This window comes from Rhipicephalus microplus, unplaced genomic scaffold, assembly GCF_043290135.1.
Source record: "Rhipicephalus microplus isolate Deutch F79 unplaced genomic scaffold, USDA_Rmic scaffold_18, whole genome shotgun sequence".
NCBI classification, from domain to species: Eukaryota; Metazoa; Arthropoda; class Arachnida; order Ixodida; family Ixodidae; genus Rhipicephalus; species Rhipicephalus microplus.
Window position 1 is genome coordinate 5,361,877 of NW_027464591.1, and position 18,019 is coordinate 5,379,895.

General features: G+C 44.9%; 1 protein-coding gene across 1 annotated transcript in view; it reads left to right on the plus strand.

Moving 5' to 3' along the window:
• LOC119177748 (RNA polymerase II subunit RpII215) overlaps positions 1-18,019 on the plus strand; it is a 49,929-nt gene that overhangs the window by 6,818 nt on the left and 25,092 nt on the right. The window contains exons 4-12 of the mRNA XM_037428925.2: positions 731-1,012; positions 4,969-5,130; positions 9,508-9,728; positions 10,367-10,499; positions 13,416-13,540; positions 14,280-14,490; positions 15,082-15,291; positions 16,073-16,411; positions 17,103-17,231. Coding sequence (XP_037284822.1) covers positions 731-1,012; positions 4,969-5,130; positions 9,508-9,728; positions 10,367-10,499; positions 13,416-13,540; positions 14,280-14,490; positions 15,082-15,291; positions 16,073-16,411; positions 17,103-17,231 — 1,812 coding nt within the window. The remainder of the gene's footprint in view (positions 1-730; positions 1,013-4,968; positions 5,131-9,507; positions 9,729-10,366; positions 10,500-13,415; positions 13,541-14,279; positions 14,491-15,081; positions 15,292-16,072; positions 16,412-17,102; positions 17,232-18,019) is intronic.

An 18,019-nucleotide genomic window follows, 5' to 3' on the forward strand; every position in this document is an offset into this window, starting at 1 on the left:
TGAAATGTGTTCCGTATTTGTTGTATTGTGTTGTTAGCATGTGCTGCAAGGGCATTGTTTTCCACTTATCCATCACTATTCTTCTTGTAACGTTCAAACCAAAGCTGTAAAAACAAAAAACAAACAAGTGTGTCGTTGTGTAGTTGCGAGATTCGCAGGTGAACCAGATGCAGCTGGAAATGGGCTGGCTTCATTTTAGGAGTATTGCAACTAGATGGAGCACTTCAGAAGTGCTTTAATTGCTGTACTTTTGAAAAGCACACATTGAGAGGCTCTGCTTTAACAAATTTTCTGTTTCCTAACCACTCCAAAGCTGTGTACATCCTCTGACAGAGAATGGAAAGCACTGAAAGAACCTGTTTTGTGAACCAGCGCATGAATATCACAAAAGGACAGCCTGCTGTCCATGTAATTCTACAAGGATCATCCTCCTTCTGCCCAGGCTCCCACATAGCCTAGGTTCACATAGTCGTTGAATGGCGTAACTTATCATGTATCAATCTAGCCTTAGGTAACAAATACCTTGCTTTTATTAATTCCCCTTTATGGAACTTCACAGGAGGTCTACTTCTTGAATGCTTGCAAGAATATGTAGTCATCAAGGATTGGCTATGATGCTTGGCCTGTGCATCAGGTTGAGGCTTTTTGTGTGTGCCAATGGCCTTCCGGCTTGCCAGGAGCTTTTTTACAAGTTTTCAGCGATAGTTGTATCGTTTTGTGGTCTGCGCAGGGCCATGGCGGTTGTGGCCGCTACCAGCCGAGCATTCGCAGGAGTGGCCTGGACCTGACTGCGGAGTGGAAGCATGTCAACGAGGACTCCCAGGAGAAAAAGATCGCCCTGACGGCCGAGCGCGTCTGGGAGATCCTCAAGCACGTCTCTGAGGAGGAGTGCATGATCCTGGGCATGGACCCCCGCTATGCCAAACCTGACTGGATGCTGGTCACAGTCCTGCCAGTGCCCCCGCTCGCCGTGCGCCCAGCGGTCGTCATGTTCGGCTCTGCCCGGAACCAGGTGCTTCCTGTTCAACTTCTCTAATGTTTACTCTGTTTCAAGTTTACTTGGCAACTTGGTTACTTGTGCATAAATAGGAGTCCTTTCATATTCGATTGGAGATGAAACGTTGTCGTAGATATACGATAGGAGATGAAACGTGCGAGCCATACATATAGAATTGCTCTCTAGAGAAGCATGTGGAGAGTTTCTAGCAATATGGCCTAGTCAAAATGCATTAGTCTGTCGAGCAGTACAGACGGTCTTAGCACCTGCAGCATTGTTGTTTGTGAGAGTGCACCTCGGCCTTGGCTTCCTGGCCTTTCTTTTTGTTTTCTTCTTTAGTGATGGTGCGGTAGCTGCTCTATGTTCTAGAACGAAAAACATATGGCTTAAAACAGGGGCTGTTTGCCATCGCTGAAATTCCAAAAGACCCTTCACTCCTTTTGGGGCTGCTTTCGCTGCAGAATAATGATACGTAGAGCAGCTAAAAAGTCGCTTTATGTAGTAATATCTCGAGTTCCTCATTGAGGAACTCTCAGGCTGAATATGCAGTGCTGAACCGTAATTGAAGCTTTATGGTTTTTTGTGTTAGCCATTAGATGTTTGCTCGCATGCCTAATACTCTGCCCCTTGACACCGAATTTCCTAGAATGCCATATTCACTCACTTAATCCTCACACTTTTTTTGTGAAATCTGATGAAAAGTTAGGAGGGTGCAAGAATTGCGTGAGGAAAGTTTTCCGCGAAAAAGTATGGTATGGAAAAACAAAACAAAAGGTAAAAAAAAAGTAAATACAGTGGCCGGAAGTCTGGATCCTCACGCTAGCAACTAGCTGCAAGCTTTGAGAAGTACTAATCAAAACTTACCTCAACAATAAACCCACAGATTGAACACAAGGCAAGATTTATTTGAGGCTCAAAAGCTGCTAGCGAATTTTCGAATGCTGTACACAAAGCTTGCGGGCAAAGCATTCGTGTTCGTAACTCAATGGGAGCCCGCAAAAGAATAGCGTACGACGTCAATCCTTGGCTGATGGCCATGTAACACACAATTGTTCGCAGTTACCTTCTGTTGTAATAAAGTTTTACCACCCATCCCAGTCTTGCGCACATGGAAAGCCCAGCACGTCTTGGTGGCTTTCAGCTGCCCGTGCTGCCGTCGCCAGTCACAAACACAAAACTTGTCGACTTCAAAGTGCCTACCGGTGGCCCTGCTGTGCTGCTGTTGTTTAGTGAATGATAACAGCGAACTAGAAGAGGGCAGTGGGTTCAATCTCCGGTGGTAGCTATATGGTGGGGTGGCTCTGCAAATGCTGTCAATTTAGGCTTTTCTCTTTGCCCTGGCAGTGGCGCTGGCATGATCATCAATGAGGCTCTGGGTTTCAGGGACAAACATGGAAAGCTGAACACGTCTTCGAGAAGCAAGTAAGAGAGGTTTAGAGTACTGATGGCAGAAAAGTAGAGATAAAGGACAGAAATAGTGAAAAAATGAAGTCATTCTGCCTGAAGAGGCAGAGAGATGAAAAACCAATTTATATTTTTCTTTGTTATAATAAGATAGATATAATCGAAGTAGATAAGTCATTAGGCCAACATAAAAAGAAAGATTTCTTTTCGTCTTTTTCTTGCGAGCCTGGTGGCACACATGTCACCGCCCCATTACAAAGGAGATGCTCATAGCATTCATCCATCCACCAATCCATCCATCCATAGAACTTGGGAGGAGTGTTGCCATTGAAATAGCTGGCCAGCTTCTCGAGAACAGCAGTCCTCAAGCCACGTTTCATTGCAGTAGACATTGTAGCGCCAAGTTTCTTTCTTTTTTTTTCAGCAGCATTTAGCCATATGCAGCATGCATTAAACTAATGTGCCTTTTTGTGCCTGATTCATGCCACAACATCAGAAAAAACAGTGGCATGCATCTAAGTGCCAAACAGACTACATGTACGTGAAGGGCAAGTCGAAGCTGTCGTTGTTTGTTGTCCCGAAAAATCAAAACAGGCGTAAAGACTGCGAAAAGAGCCTGTCAGAAAGGACAAGCCCCTGGAAGACACTGGCGCAGTGCACGAGCTCCACTTCCAGCTGCGTCGTGTGCTCAGAGGCCATGTGCACATTATCAACGGAAAAGAAGTGTGGATGTATCTCGTGGAAGACCCCTTCTTCACGGCGATGCTGTGCCGTGATTCTTCCCAATCTGCCAGCCTACCTTAAAGTAAAATGTCGACATAAAAGAGGATTGTTCTTTAGAGGAAGAGATCGGAAACTTCACATGGACAATCATAAGGGTGTTCAGGGTTTCCCTCTAGGAGAAGGGGGGGGGGGGGAGCAAAGGTTCATTGCAGCGCTTCTGCTTTCTCTCAGAGCAAATGATAGTTTATAATAGCCCCCAGAAAACTACTGTCTTTTCTTCAACAATCAAAGTGAAGCAAAAATAATTAAGCTACAATATTTCATTCTAGCGTAACAAAGGCACAAACCCAGGAAGCTTACCTGCATGTTTAAGCTTGGCAAAAAAAAAGCGGGCGTGCTCTATTTTGTTGTTGAGGAACGTGAGCTGGCCAAATATAGCGTGGCGCTACATAGGCTGCCCCCTAGCGCTTTGCGCGATCTAAAACATATGTCGAAAAGAAAGAGGTGGACACATACTATGTACATGAACGACAATCCGTACAGTGTCCATTCGGGAAGTCCAGGTTGTCTACGTGGATGGGCCATCAATAAGCAGTGAGCCTCCGGCGGGCGACTCTGGGAGAAGTGCAACGGACGAAGAAGAAAGCGCTGGGTCACTGTGGTCGTAGACAAGTGGGTTTCACGATGACCTGGTCGTACAGATCGAGAGTGGACCGTGTGTCGCGAGGTTATGCGACTAAAGTTAGCTGAAGGTTGGCAGTGCGGGTTTTGACGTCAGGATTGACGCAACACAGACCTCAATGTCGTGCCGCACCGGCGTGCTGGTGTGGACGGACTCGGGAACGTGTCCGAACTACGGCGCCACGTGCACTGCGGGTAGTCGGGTACACAACAAGTGGTGAGCCATTGTGTCGAGCAGGCCGAGTAGGCGCTTGCGCCATCTTGAGGGCCATGACTGCAACTCATGGCTGCGTAGCAGGGTGGCTCAAAAGGTGCCGCATCGTCGACGAGTTTCCAGCTGCCGCATCCAGCCAGGCCAGGAGCTCAGCCGTTCTGAAATTTCTCGTGGCTCGAGCCACACGGCTTGCTTCTTTTCCGGTGCGGCCAGCTGGCCAAATATAGCGTGGCGCTACATTGTTATGTTGCGCCACGCTATATGCAATTCGCATCCTAAGTGGCCTGGGCTGTGACCATTGTAGTGGACTAGAATATACTCAGTAGCAGAAGCCGCTGGGCTCAGGCGTCCTCCTTTTTGCACACATGCCACGAGATGGTGCCACTTCTACATTTTCTAGTAGTTACGGCTGAGTTGTTGGACTATCGTAGGCTCCTTCGCACTTTCAGCTGCAGGTAATTTTAACTTGTGTGTTGGCATTCTGCCAACAAGCCAACTTGCTGATTCTTGGGCTCGGAGGTATCATTTTGACCTGATATACATTTTTTTTTTTCATTTTTACCACACGTGCTCAGAACATTTTGAACACATCTGTGCATTTATTTACTTATTCTATAAATTTACGTTAGTTTTCTTATAACTCGTGGGTCTGTTTCCAGTGCACAGAGTTTTCTAAGCAGACGTAACAGTCATGGAATTTGCTTTAAGTCATCATGGAAAACCTGAAGAAGTCAGGGAATTTTGAGAGAGCACATTGGTAGACACCCTGAGACCACATTATGGCTGCAATTTTCAGGGGTGTGATAATTACTAGCGGAAAAAAGTATTTTTGTTTCGTAATGTCGGTGTGCAAAAATTATGCAAGTGTTACACGAGTAAATATGATATACATGATTGAAACTGTGCCTAATTAAATTAATAATATGAACTTGTTGCTGCTGGTGTTTAGGACGACTTGACGCATAAACTGGCCGACATCGTCAAGGCAAACAACGAGTTGATCCGCAATGAGCAAAGTGGAGCAGCTGCCCACATCATTGCAGAGAACATCAAGATGCTTCAATTCCATGTTGCGACCCTGGTCGACAACGAAATGCCCGGTTTGCCAAGGGTAAGTTGTCCTCTATTTTTCTTAAAAAGGCCTGTTCTCATTACTCCACTGCTACTTCGCATTCTATGTTGGCTGTAGCAGCGTCCATGAATCTGCAAGTGTCATTGGTATGCTTTCTTATCTGCTGGCTTTTAAGGGGGGAGGCTACCCTGGAAACCGAACTTGTTTTTATAATTTAAGGTACCTGGATGAATCTTTCAAGACGTGTTCGCTTCACTAAAACTAGTGGAACTGCAAAGTTTCATGAAGCTGTTTTTTTAGTTTCAGAGAGTTATTGAGGTTTAACTGAGTTTAACTAAGTTGTTCACATGGGTCTGAGGAAGAGTCATGAGAAATCTTAGGGCATAGTAGAAAGCTGAAATTTATTGTGGTAACTCTTTGATTGATATCCGAGGATGCTGCAAAGGCACCTTTAAAAGTTTTTCATCCAAAGAACGTTAACACAACTATGAATTTGATGTAGCTACTAATTACCAGATTCATCGAAACTTAATTGTTTATTAAAAATTAACAACACCCATTTTCAAAAGAAAGAAGCCTGTTGCACCCCGGAAAAGTCATTCAGAAACAGTGTAAAAAGAAAAGGTGTGCAAATCTGTTGAGCAGTCTCAGAGTCTAAGCTTTCCTCAGCACCACAATTAGCAAAAAAATTTATTCTGAGAAAACTAGGCTTGTGCGAATATTGGAATGCTTCGAATATTCGAACGAATAGTTGAGTATTCGAATTCACTTCGATTCGAATTTAAATTATTGAATATTTTCGAAGTATTCACAATGAACGAATAGATGTATAATAATCCGCAAGTAACTGCTTTTAAAGGTGGTTTCACTGCAGTGTAGTCTGCTAAGCCGTGAAAGCACTTCCCCGAAGCCACCCTTCAAGTTTAAAGGGATCCTGCAACACATACTGAGCATGGTCAAAAAACGCTACCGATCGATAGTCGAGGCTACCGAAAACACGCAAGGCAAATGTTATAGCACAGCTCGCAGCCTCTAATTCACAATAAATTTTTAAAGCTAAGAATTGCTTTCTTCCCTCGGCAAATGACACTGCAAGCTCAAAAATCACTTGTCACAGCCGAGAAGGAATATACAGCTCTGGTCACTGCTATCCGCTGAATTGAGCATGGCGCGCTCGTCATTATCGGTGTCGCCGCGGGAGGCTGTCCCTTGTCCATGAGTATGTGCGCGATCGCACTGAAAAGCCGCGCATTCGAAGAAAAATAAAAAATAAAGAGGTGCTCAAGGTCACAAGGTGCGTGTGACGTATTTTTTTTTTGCCGTGCCATTGCTCCCTGCTTAGCTTCCAGCTATTTCTTTGGCACGAGAAAACAGAATGCAATTGCAGCATGCGACAATTTTTAGAACTCCGCTCGTACTGGACTGATTCTAGAAACTTTGTGGCAGTAAATTTGTGAGGCAACAAGCATGTTTACTGGCTCCGTGGCTACTTGAAAAAGTGTTGCATGGACCCTTTAAAGGAACATGTTACCCTCAAATCAATTCATTTTATTAAGCTTGTTATGATGGCTTATATGCTCCAAGTATAATAAATTTTAAAATGTTAAGTATCTTACAGGCTATCACTCACACTGTACCCAAACTTCTATTCAAGGTTGTTTTGACTTCCTTTCAACAGAAAAACAAAAGGCATTTGCATCGAGCCTTTGTTTCAATTCAAAAGAAATATTGCACAGATTAGTTAGGTCATGATAAATATTCCCCTTTTTTTATATGTCATACATACCATTCCAATTCGATTCGAAATTATTTGATCAAAATCGTTATTCGCTTCGAATTTGCTTCGAACCTAAAATTCACTATTCGCACAAGCCTAGAGAAAACAGACATAGAAAGTTCTACAGTTGCGTTTTCTTCAGAAAGCTTCAGCAGAATAGCTAAAAGTGTATAGGAGGAGGAATAAACTTTATTATATGAAACCAGCAAGTTTAGGTGGCCGGGCCTAGGTCACCCATGTGTAGACGCCCTCTTTTTTTTTTTCACCTCATTTACATCTTCACATCTTCTTTTGGTGTTATTCGTAATTTACATTTAGGCGTAACCTCAGAAACACTTGATGTCACGCTTGATAGTACTGATTTGGAGCACGTACCGAGTACCACGATCTCGTCGCAGTGCATTTGCAGTTCCAGCCACACTGGATGTGTCGGGTTCTCGACTGGCGACCGCTGACAGCACACTTAAACCGCTGCAAGAATCTATGCAGCTGGCACTTTCAGCAGAATAGCAAAGTCTCGACGCTTGTACAAGCTGCATAGCGTGTTTTCGCGCACAAAACCTGCGCACAATGCCGGCTTCGTTACCCGCATCGCGCGCAACGGCTGACATAGACTACAGAGAACTGATGGGAAACGGAACTCAGAAGAGAAAATGATCAAAAAGATAGTGCGACAGACAAACAGCGGCGTAGCAGACGCTGGCTGAGGCGAATGTAGCAGAGCAACAACGGTGCGGGCGCGCACCATCGGAGGGAGCGACCGCCCCCGCTGCTCCACAAAAGCCAATGGCGGGAGCACTTTCTCCCGTGAGATATGAATGTGTTGCTCTAGCCAATCAGTGCTCCGCATCGCTTCGCGGGAAAACACCAATAGAATCTCAACCGTGCTATCAATGCCATTTAGCAAGATGCAAACTATAGAGAAAGAATTCACACTCAAAACAACACCAAGATGAGGTGGGTGGACTGCATGGTGTGGCAATGGGGCGCATGCGGAGTTTGGTTTGGTTTCGGAATTTTTCGCATGTTTTTATTTTTTGCATGTTTTGGACGCTTCTGTGGCCTTGAAAATAGCATTTCTTTTTCAGTTTGCAGTTGAATTAGGTGTTGATAATTAAAAAATAGTTGGTTTATGTGAGACATAAAATGCAAATGTGTGGTTTTCTGAAAGTCGACTTATTCGTGATTTTTCGGTTTTCAAGGGCCGTGTCCTTTCTTAAATGAAACACGTTAATCAGTCAGGGTGAGGTAATGTAGGCTACCAGTCACTAAGGAAGCATTTCAATGAAAGTTCTAGGTCCTTATTTTTATGTTAACGTATTACTGTAAAGCAGCTAAGCTTTCGCGTTTGATAGCAAGCCTCGAGGTGCCAGCATTTGTTGCGATGAACAACCTGCTTTTACAGTGTACCCAAAGTCAACTAGGAAAAAAAAAAATTTAGCTTGTTGCTTCGCTCAGGGGGTTCAGTGAGCCAAAATTTGCAGGATTGAGCCAGCAATGCGGAGAACAAGAACTGCCTTTAATACGTGACTCAAAATAGTCATGAACAGCCTTCCGGACCGGCTGAACACTGCACTAACGCACACAGGAGGACCAAAAACCCGGAGGGAACAATCCCCACAGACTGGCGGCCAATCAAACATACGCAGTGAAACAACGACAGAAAAGCCAGCACGAAACATAACAGCAAGAAATAAAACTCGCACGCAACTCGCCGTAGAATACGGGTCATCGGCTCGCCTTATAGGACGCCCCCAAAGCTTGCGAGGCCTCGCTTCTGTAGCACGCACGAAGGAAACACTCCTCACGCCTAGCGCGACCGACGCCGCATCCCATCGCTCGCTTCACCCTCTTCTTATTCACGCATGGAGGAGTGTATTCACGCACGGAGGAGTCAGTGGCTACTAACAAGTACCGACAGCCGTTAGCTGATCTGGGGTACGGGCCTATTGCGTCACAGGCAACGATTTCTCATGGGTACCTGCTTTCCACGGATTGCATGAGGCCCGGTGGTTTGCCTCCCCTCGGTTTTGCGGTCTTGCAGGTAGGGTAAGTGCGAACGTATGATGCGACGTCTTTTCTCATGTGGCGATGCGACACGACTTTTCAAAAATTCTCTTGCCGTCACTGTGACCAGCGAGGCGTGTGTCGGAAAGTATGCGAAGAAACTTGCGTAGAGTCCGAGGAATGAAAATATGGAACAGAACAATCCCCGCAGATTTGCGGTCAATCAAACATACGCAGTGAAACAACGGCAGGAAAGCCAGCTTGAAACATAACAGCTATAAATAAAACTTACACGCAACTCGCCGAAGAATATGGGCCACCGACTCGCCTTATAGCCGATGCCCCCAAAACCCGCGAGGCTTTGCATCTGTAGCACGCACAGAGGAAACAGCCCCTGCGCCTAGCGCGACTGACATCGCATCGCTCGCCAGCTACCGAAAAGCCCTCAGGCTCATCTCACCCCCTTCTTATCCGCCAGTTGCTTTTTTGCCCCCCCTGTGGTTTTTTCGATGCTGCAGATAAGGGCCCATCGGCCGGACAAGTTTTACTGGCACACTCCTTGTCGCTCACACTACTTTCTACCATTATACCATTTATCAGGCTCAGTTTTGAGTGGCACATCTGCTTTTCAGGCCATGCAAAAGTCCGGCCGTCCGCTCAAGTCAATCAAGCAGCGGCTGAAAAGCAAAGAAGGGCGAATTCGAGGCAACCTCATGGGCAAGCGAGTCGACTTTTCCGCCCGTACGGTCATCACCCCAGACCCAAACCTGCGTATCAACGAAGTCGGGGTACCCCGCTCCATCGCCCAGAACCTCACCTTTCCCGAGATCGTCACTCCGTTCAACATCGACAAGTGAGTGCTGCGCTGCGTCACTCGGAAATGTTGAGTTCCAGCACAGGGTTGTTTTATTGCCATCGTTCACATTAACCATAAATTTTGTCCTGCTTCTCTGTCTGTTTCATTGACAGTGAATCTAAAGTTTCGCAAGCCATGTAAACTGCACGTTTGCTAGCTGGCTGATTACACTCCAGATATGGCATCACTCACATTGCCTTGTGCGTATTTCTTGCTTGCTCACTGTCTGGCTCGAATAATGATACCCTAAGAAGTTCTACACTCCTGCATAGCATAACGTAACGAAGTGGGAGGCATTATCACATTTGCATTTAATTGAATGAAGACGAAGGCACGAGTTAAAAATGCTGTGAGGCTTATAGCACATGAAAAGACAAGGACGAAGAGAGATGCGACATGTCCTCGGCTTTCCATGCGCTATAAGCCTTATGATGGCATAGTATCAAGCGCAAAAAGACTACTCAACATTTCATGCCACTTTTTTTTTCCCGGCACATGCTGAATAAAGGACAGATAGTATAACCATTTGTTTTGCAGCTGAACCAGTTTCCTGTGTCCAAGCCGCACAACCTAAAATGTTTCGCATGCCAGCCTGTGCTTAAAATTTCTCGATCTCGATTCTTTGTTCATTTCAGAATGCACGACTTGGTGAGGAGAGGTAACAATCAGTACCCCGGTGCCAAATACATCATCCGAGACAACGGTGAAAGAATTGATCTCCGGTTTCACCCCAAGGCCAGCGACCTTCATCTTCAGTGTGGCTATCGGGTTGGTCTTGTTTCTTCACTGTTTAATTTTTCTTGTTCCAAGACTCTAAAAAAAAAAAGGAAGCGTGTGTTCAGAACACGTTTTGCGTATTGAGCGTCCCTGTTGCTTTTGCAATAGCAAAGGGATGTGCAGACACAAAAATGCTCTTGTGCCAGTGACACTCATATGCTAAGCTGAGGTTAAATATTTCGCTGGCTATTGTTTGTTGAGAGAAGTGGCGTAAAATGAAAAGGAGTTCAAGTGAGATCACATTGGAAGTTAAGCGCATGCTCACAGTTCGCATAATACATTTGAACCTCTTTATGAAAGGCGCACATTGGAGAGCATTTTTGTCTCTACATGAGCTGCCTCTTATTACCAGGGAAATATGTTCTCGTTTTCTGATCGATTCTATTTTAATACAGGCACACTGGTGTCTCTCATACCCCATTCTCTCTTAAATCAGTGCCTCTTATAAAGGGGTTCAGCAGTATCACATTGTGCCTTTTCTGTCATATAAAGTAGTTCCATAGCTCTCGGAAAGGATAGATGCCATGGGCTCTATATTTATATATCTAGGTGCAACTGTAAAACAAGTGCACTTTTTAAACCCCTTTTCGAGAAGCATGCTCCAGGCAGCGATTCCCGTCTTTTATACGAGATGTCTGTGATAAGCAGGGTACCTCATATGGATTTTCTTATAAACCCCAGTGGTGGGAAACCTGCACTGATTGCGCCAACCTGCACCAACTGGAAATGACTGCGTCATACTGCTCCAAAAAGGCCTTTTTTGTCTAATTTGTGCCACTGCTGGGTCACAAGGTGGTTTTGGAACTGAAAGTAGTGTTGACTGCAGGCATCGTGAGCGGATATTACGTGATGGTTGCCATCTTGTGCATTTGCACTGCTGCATTTGCGTGCACTTGTCACAGAATCAACCAATCAATTATTCTGACTTCCACACGATTGCAATGGTGCCTTTTCGGGTAACCATTGGCTAAGAACACAATATGGCGACTACAAAAAAGCGCGCCAGTACAGTATGACTTATCGCCGACAAAAAGCCTACATGTGTGACGTAGCGCTGCTTTAAGCCTACTGCACGGTTTCAATAGCTGGCGACTACCTGAGAGCGCTGGGGTGCGGATCGTTGCCACCTCAATCGTTGTGCGTGACCCTGTTCAGCGTGCACTGCCTTGCAGGTATGAAAGCAGCTCGTTGATGCGCAATTCAGCGTTGTGAATTGCGAGCACCAAGACAGCAAGTGTAGCACATGTTTTCATGAAGTGGCAGCCCAAACACGTGTGTGTTCGCTGCCAGGACCGCTAGAGCATCACTTGTAGAAAGCTCGCATCGTCGCATTGACGCAACAGGCTTCTCACCCATCTGTGCACTGTCGTGAAGCAAAGCGTGTGCAGTAAGGCAAAGTTCTGCATGCAACTAGCCAGTAGACAATCAGCTCTCTGGGGCAGTACCGCGTCTAAATAAAACAAAACTGTGTCAGTTTCCTCCAAGTAGCAGATCGGGGTACACATTTATCGCGAAAAGCCGATTACGTCCATTTCATCTGTATGTCAATTGCTGTGCCTGCGTCGACTGGGTATCCTGGACCGCGTCGTAGTTTTGAAATGCTCTTTGGTTTCGCCATCGCCTGCCATCAGATGGTTGTTCGAAAATGGCAATCATTTCTGAACATCGAAAAAAAAAAAAGAAATGGCTTCGCAGCGGGCACTTTAGGCAATATTTGTTGTGGCACTTTATTTATTCCTTCGTTAGCGGGGATGGCGCACATAAAGAAACGCAAATTGGTACTTGTTCATAAGCGTGCGCCTGGGAGCGGGGCGAACCAGTTCCATACATTGACATGACATGATGACTGCGGCCAACCTTCGCACCCCCTGCACCTCCAGAAGCCAATTTCGCCTGCTCCAATGGCTGCTGCAAAACGACGGAAGGCATTCCCACCGCTGCAACTCTTATTTTACTGTTGGCTGGCACACTGGTGTCTGTTATACCCATTTGTCTCTTATATCATCATCATCATCATCATTATCATCATCATCATCCTGACTACGTCCACTGGAGGACAAAGGCCTCTCTTATATCATTGTCTCTTATAAAATGGTTCGACTGTGTAGTTATTCTGTATAAAAGCATTGCAGGTTGGTTCTGGCTGTGCTGTCAAATGTGCAGAGTTACACTTCTGTGGCTGCATTACTTGCATAGCTTTTGAAGTATCCGCTACCATATTTACTCGCATAATTTATTGAATATTTTTTTTGCAATTTTCAAGCTATGAAAAGGGAATGAGCAAGTCACACAGAGATTTCGCAAACGCATTTGAAATAATGTGCAATGGTATGTAGTGCTAACGTGCATGGTACCCCACAAAAATAAATCTAATTTGGAGCACAAACATGTACTTAGTTGTTTATTTATTAGAATCAGCACGCATTTATCAGCCGGATTCGGTCATGCATGGTCTAGTCCGAATTGGAGGTCCAATTGGGAACCATTGTCGTGGCCGCTGTCACCGCCCTCCCAAAGCGTGTTGTCTGAAGATTCGAAGTCTCTTTGTGTGTGTGCCGGCGAGCTGCTTCGGGCAGGTTGGGGAGCGTAAATTTTTTTTAGTAAATCTGGCAAAATATTAGCGTTGCGCAAAATTATGTGCGGGTGCAAATTATGCGAATAAATATGTTAAATGTGATATCAAATAAGGTACCATGCCATCATCCGTCAGGGGCGGTAACCTTGGAACCCCTAAAGCAAAAGGTGGCTACAGTGTCAGTTTTTGAAGAATAGAGAACAGCTATTCCTCCGGCAGTTTCTAGCATTGTCTTGGCTTTTGGTCTAAAATTTCACATTTTTACCTCTTATTTTCTGTCGTACTTGACGTCTCATTGTTCCATGTGGCCGTTTTACTTGTTTCCGAGACAGGTGGAGCGTCATGTCCGGGACGGTGACATCATTGTGTTTAACCGTCAGCCAACACTACACAAAATGTCCATGATGGGGCACAAGATCAAGGTGCTTCCATGGTCTACATTCCGAATGAACCTCAGGTGAGACTCAATGCAGTGGCTGCATTCGCTCGTTTTTGCAGGACTGTTTTGTCGTGGCCCATCATTCACTCATCAGAGCCTTTGTTCCTTTAAACTTGAATTGAAATGTGAGTCGATAGAAACTTAATGTGCACCGTGAAATTATTTGAAAATGCGACGTGCTATATTTTTCTTAGGTAGTTGCTAAAAGTGCTGCGACCAAAAAAACGTGATGTCTGAGCTTGGAGCCCATTGCCATTGCGCGCCGCACATGGCAAAATGTGAAACTGCAGGCGTACACCCTGTGTGCTTTCATCCTGACCTGTTCAGTTCATTAATGCAGGCAAGATAATAAAGTGCCTCAGATGTCGACAGAATTTATGATATGCTTTCACTGCAGTATTCTGCTCATTAGGCGAGACTGTTTTGACACTAAAAACCCCTTTTGTGTCCATAGTTTTTAACTACTGCTTCAACTTTACAAGTGGAGTCTCGAAGTTGTGCAGGCGCATGCAGACAATATATTTCATTGAGTGTAGAGAACTTAGCTGCACATAGTTATATTTTGCACTCATATGGAGATCACAAGCTCTGCCTTATTCGGTGAATAGAATTGCTGTTGTTATCTCAGCCCAATTGTAAACAGTAAGGTTAGTTTTCGCTGCCTTACTTTATACAGCACTGTGCATGTTGAATGTACACTTCATGTGAAACCCAAGGCTGGTCTTGATTTTCATCCTTTGTCTTGGGCACTGTGCAGTGTGACAACCCCATACAATGCCGATTTTGATGGAGACGAGATGAACCTGCACGTGCCACAGTCTCTGGAGACACGTGCGGAGGTGGAGCAGCTGGCCATGGTGCCCCGACAGATCATCACCCCTCAGTCCAACAAGCCCGTCATGGGTATTGTGCAGGACACACTCACTGCTGTCCGAAAGATGACCAAGCGGGACATCTTCCTTGAAAAGGTGCGATTCTGGGAAGTTGTGTGCAAGAAAGTGCTCGTTGAAACTCGTATTGTGCGGTATGGTCTAGACGGTTGATGGTTAGGGTGTGGAAGAAGGGGACAGGCGGTAATGTCGAACTAAACTTTATTATGTGTAGATGTATACAGGATAGTGGTTATAGCAACAAGTGAGATAAATGTGTCGAAAGGATTAGATAAATATGGCAGGATAAGCGCATCATAAGGAAATGTTTCAGATCTAAGCAGGTGGCAAGCTCTACAAAACCATAGAGAATTGATACTAACTGAGATTGATAGAATGCATCGTTGAATGGTTTGGGTATAGGTCTGTTGGTTATTCATGATTTGCAAAGGTATCCGCAAAAGTGCATGGGACACAGAAATAGGCAAAATTAACTGGTACTGACACCAGCGATCTTATTGTGCAAAATTTCAACGAAAATGGTGTTTCAATGAAATGGCCTAACCAACCTAACCTTACTTAGTGTTTTTATTTAGCGCCCGTTTAGTATCACTCTACTTTCACCACCGCTAACAACTCGATGCAGTAGTGTGATGTGCAACGTGTCTTTTGCTGTTTTTGCATGCACAGGACCAGATGATGACGATCCTGATGTTCTTGCCCATCTGGGATGGCAAGATGCCCATGCCGGCTGTGCTCAAGCCCAAGCCCCTGTGGACGGGCAAGCAGATATTTTCCCTCATTATCCCCGGCAACGTAAACCTCATCCGAACACACAGCACTCACCCGGACGAGGAGGACGATGGACCCTACAAGTGGATTTCGCCGGGTGACACCAAGGCAAGCTTACCCATTTACTTTCTTTCTTTATTATGGAGAATGCCTTGCATATCTCATCAGTGTGAGATTTTACAAAACCTGACGATACCGTGTAAGGCTTCAGGAGTGGTAAAAAGAACAGGAGAGAACACAGGTATAAAAGCTGGGTGAATGTCACATAATACTCTACGGTTGGTATGTATAGTGTTATCGTACCAAAAGTCACACAGCCTCATATAGCGTGATCTTATCATATCACGTATTGCTCAAGTTTGCAACGCCGTCAGATCATCAGCACATGGTGTCACCGCTTGGTCAGTCAAAGGTGGGCCTATCCCAGAGGCAGTGCACAACCATGCCAGTTGCAAAAAGAGGTGGGGAGGGGGGACATTGCAGCTGATTGAGGAGATGAAGAACAACACAACAGGAACATGGATATTGCCACCGAGGCATCTGAGGTGAAGCCGTCTGATCTTTTTTTGCTTTTTTTTTCTGCTGGACCATTTGCCGGTGGTTTTGATCGCCTGTCTTTAGCAGCAGTACTGCCAGGCAGTTAGTGTACTGCTTGAAGAGCATCACCTTGTGGTGTGTCTGTGCATTAACCTTGTTTGCTCAAAACGGTAAATAGGTTGATTCGGTAGTTTGTAATCTTTGGTTAGTGCTAAGTTTGCATGGAACTAGAGAAAGACGCTGTTTGTCATTTCATGTTCATGTTAAGTTCTATGTCAGCAGGTAATGTGTTTGTTTTAAGGCACGATGGTGATGGTGTTTGACAAAGTCCTTCTGCATTACTTGTGTGCAGGTGCTCATTGAGCACGGCGAGCTGATCAGTGGCATAGTGTGCAAGAAGACAGTAGGTGCCTCGTCAGGCTCGCTTATGCACGTGGTGTTTGCCGAGCTGGGCCACGAAGTGGCGGGTGCCTTCTACGGCCACATCCAGACGGTGGTCAACGCCTGGCTCCTCCTGGAGGGCCACACCATCGGTATTGGTGACACCATTGCCGACAAGCAGACTTTCATCGACATCAAGAACACCATCGAGAAGGCCAAGCACGACGTGATAGACGTCATTGAGAAGGCCCACAACGACGAGCTGGAGCCATCACCAGGAAACACCCTCAGGCAGACCTTCGAGAACCAGGTGAGAGGCCGGTTGATGGGAGTGGTGTGGCTGCAAGGCAGTTAACTCATACAGTTGTGTTTTAAATTTATACCTTTTTTCTTTTCCTCTGGAGGGCAATTTTACCAACAGCAAATGAAACTAAAGAAGAACAGAGACGTTCTTTCTGATAACTTTGGTGAATAGAAAGCATGAGTAAATTGCCACTGTACTTAAAATTAGGAACAGTTTGAGTAGTCCAATGTAGTTGTTTTATTACTATACATACAGTTGTAAGTGTTCCTTTCTTCGGTAACTCTGTTCCATGAGCTATAATGTAAAGGCAAAATTTTTGTTATCACGGTGCCTCCACAATCATCCAATCAGCGCAGGGAAGGCTGCGGAGTGGTGACATGATAATCGACGATAAAGCAACCGAAAGCAGGAACATTGGTGACGAGCCTGCAACATATAATCTTCGCGAGTGTTATTGTGTCAGTCTATTCCGACGATTTGCATGGTGCCCTGCAGGATATGGCTGTCACCTATATGAGCTGCAAATTATGGTCTAACCGTTAGATGTGCACTTGTTATCAAGAGGTAGAAAGTTTTGCTTGGCCGATAGCAATGCACATTGCTATGATTTCTAAATGAACATGTTCAATATAGTACTGTCACTGAAAACCTACGATTTCACTGGTGCAGTGCTGTAGCAGCAGTTGCGTTTGTCCAGGTCAACCGCATCCTGAACGATGCACGTGACAAGACTGGTGCCAGCGCCCAGAAGTCTCTGTCCGAATTCAACAACTTCAAGGCCATGGTGGTCTCTGGAGCCAAGGGCTCAAAAATTAACATTTCTCAGGTAAAAGAGACTCTCTCTCTCTCTCTCTTAGAAAGGGATTTGCGTTCGCCCTTCATTATGCAATCCTGTGTACATGCTGTTGTGACTACTTTTGTTTCTGTTTGCATTCACAAGCTTGAGTTTTCACACATTTGAACCTTCTTTCCAAACCATTTTTAGTGTAATCATAGCTTACACAGGCAAAATACACTCAGACCTCATTATAACGAAGTTGTGTCCGGCACAAAAATAAGTTCGTTATCACTGAAATTTGTTATAAAGGTGTATTCCTTACACTATACCTATTGCAAGACTATTCTTCATTTACTTGGTTATAACTCATATTTCGCTCTATTGAGGTTTGAGTGTAAGAAGTCGTAGTATTGATTTATAAAGCTAGTATAGGTTGCTTAATTAAGAGGAGCAGTTTTACGCCCACATGTGTGGGGAAATGCGCATTAGTGTTTGTTTTTACTTGTATGTAGTTCCCCTTCACATGTTAGGCATGCTTGTAATGTATGTAAGCGCTATTGTCATCCTTTTAACTGTACTGTAATGCTTGACTGAATGACTGGCTACTATTAAAATAGCTATGCACTTTCTCGACTGTTACATGCCTTGTGGTTTTCATAATTCAATAAATGATACTGCTTCAAAGGGGTCTGTTGGACAAGGAAGAAACGTAACTGAAATCAAATGGACACACCCGCCAATTAAAAATGAAATACAAAGTTTTATCACATTTTGTTTTTTTATTGCCGAGTGTTTATTTTAATTGAAGCCATAGAAATTGGCTGTTTTCTTGGTGG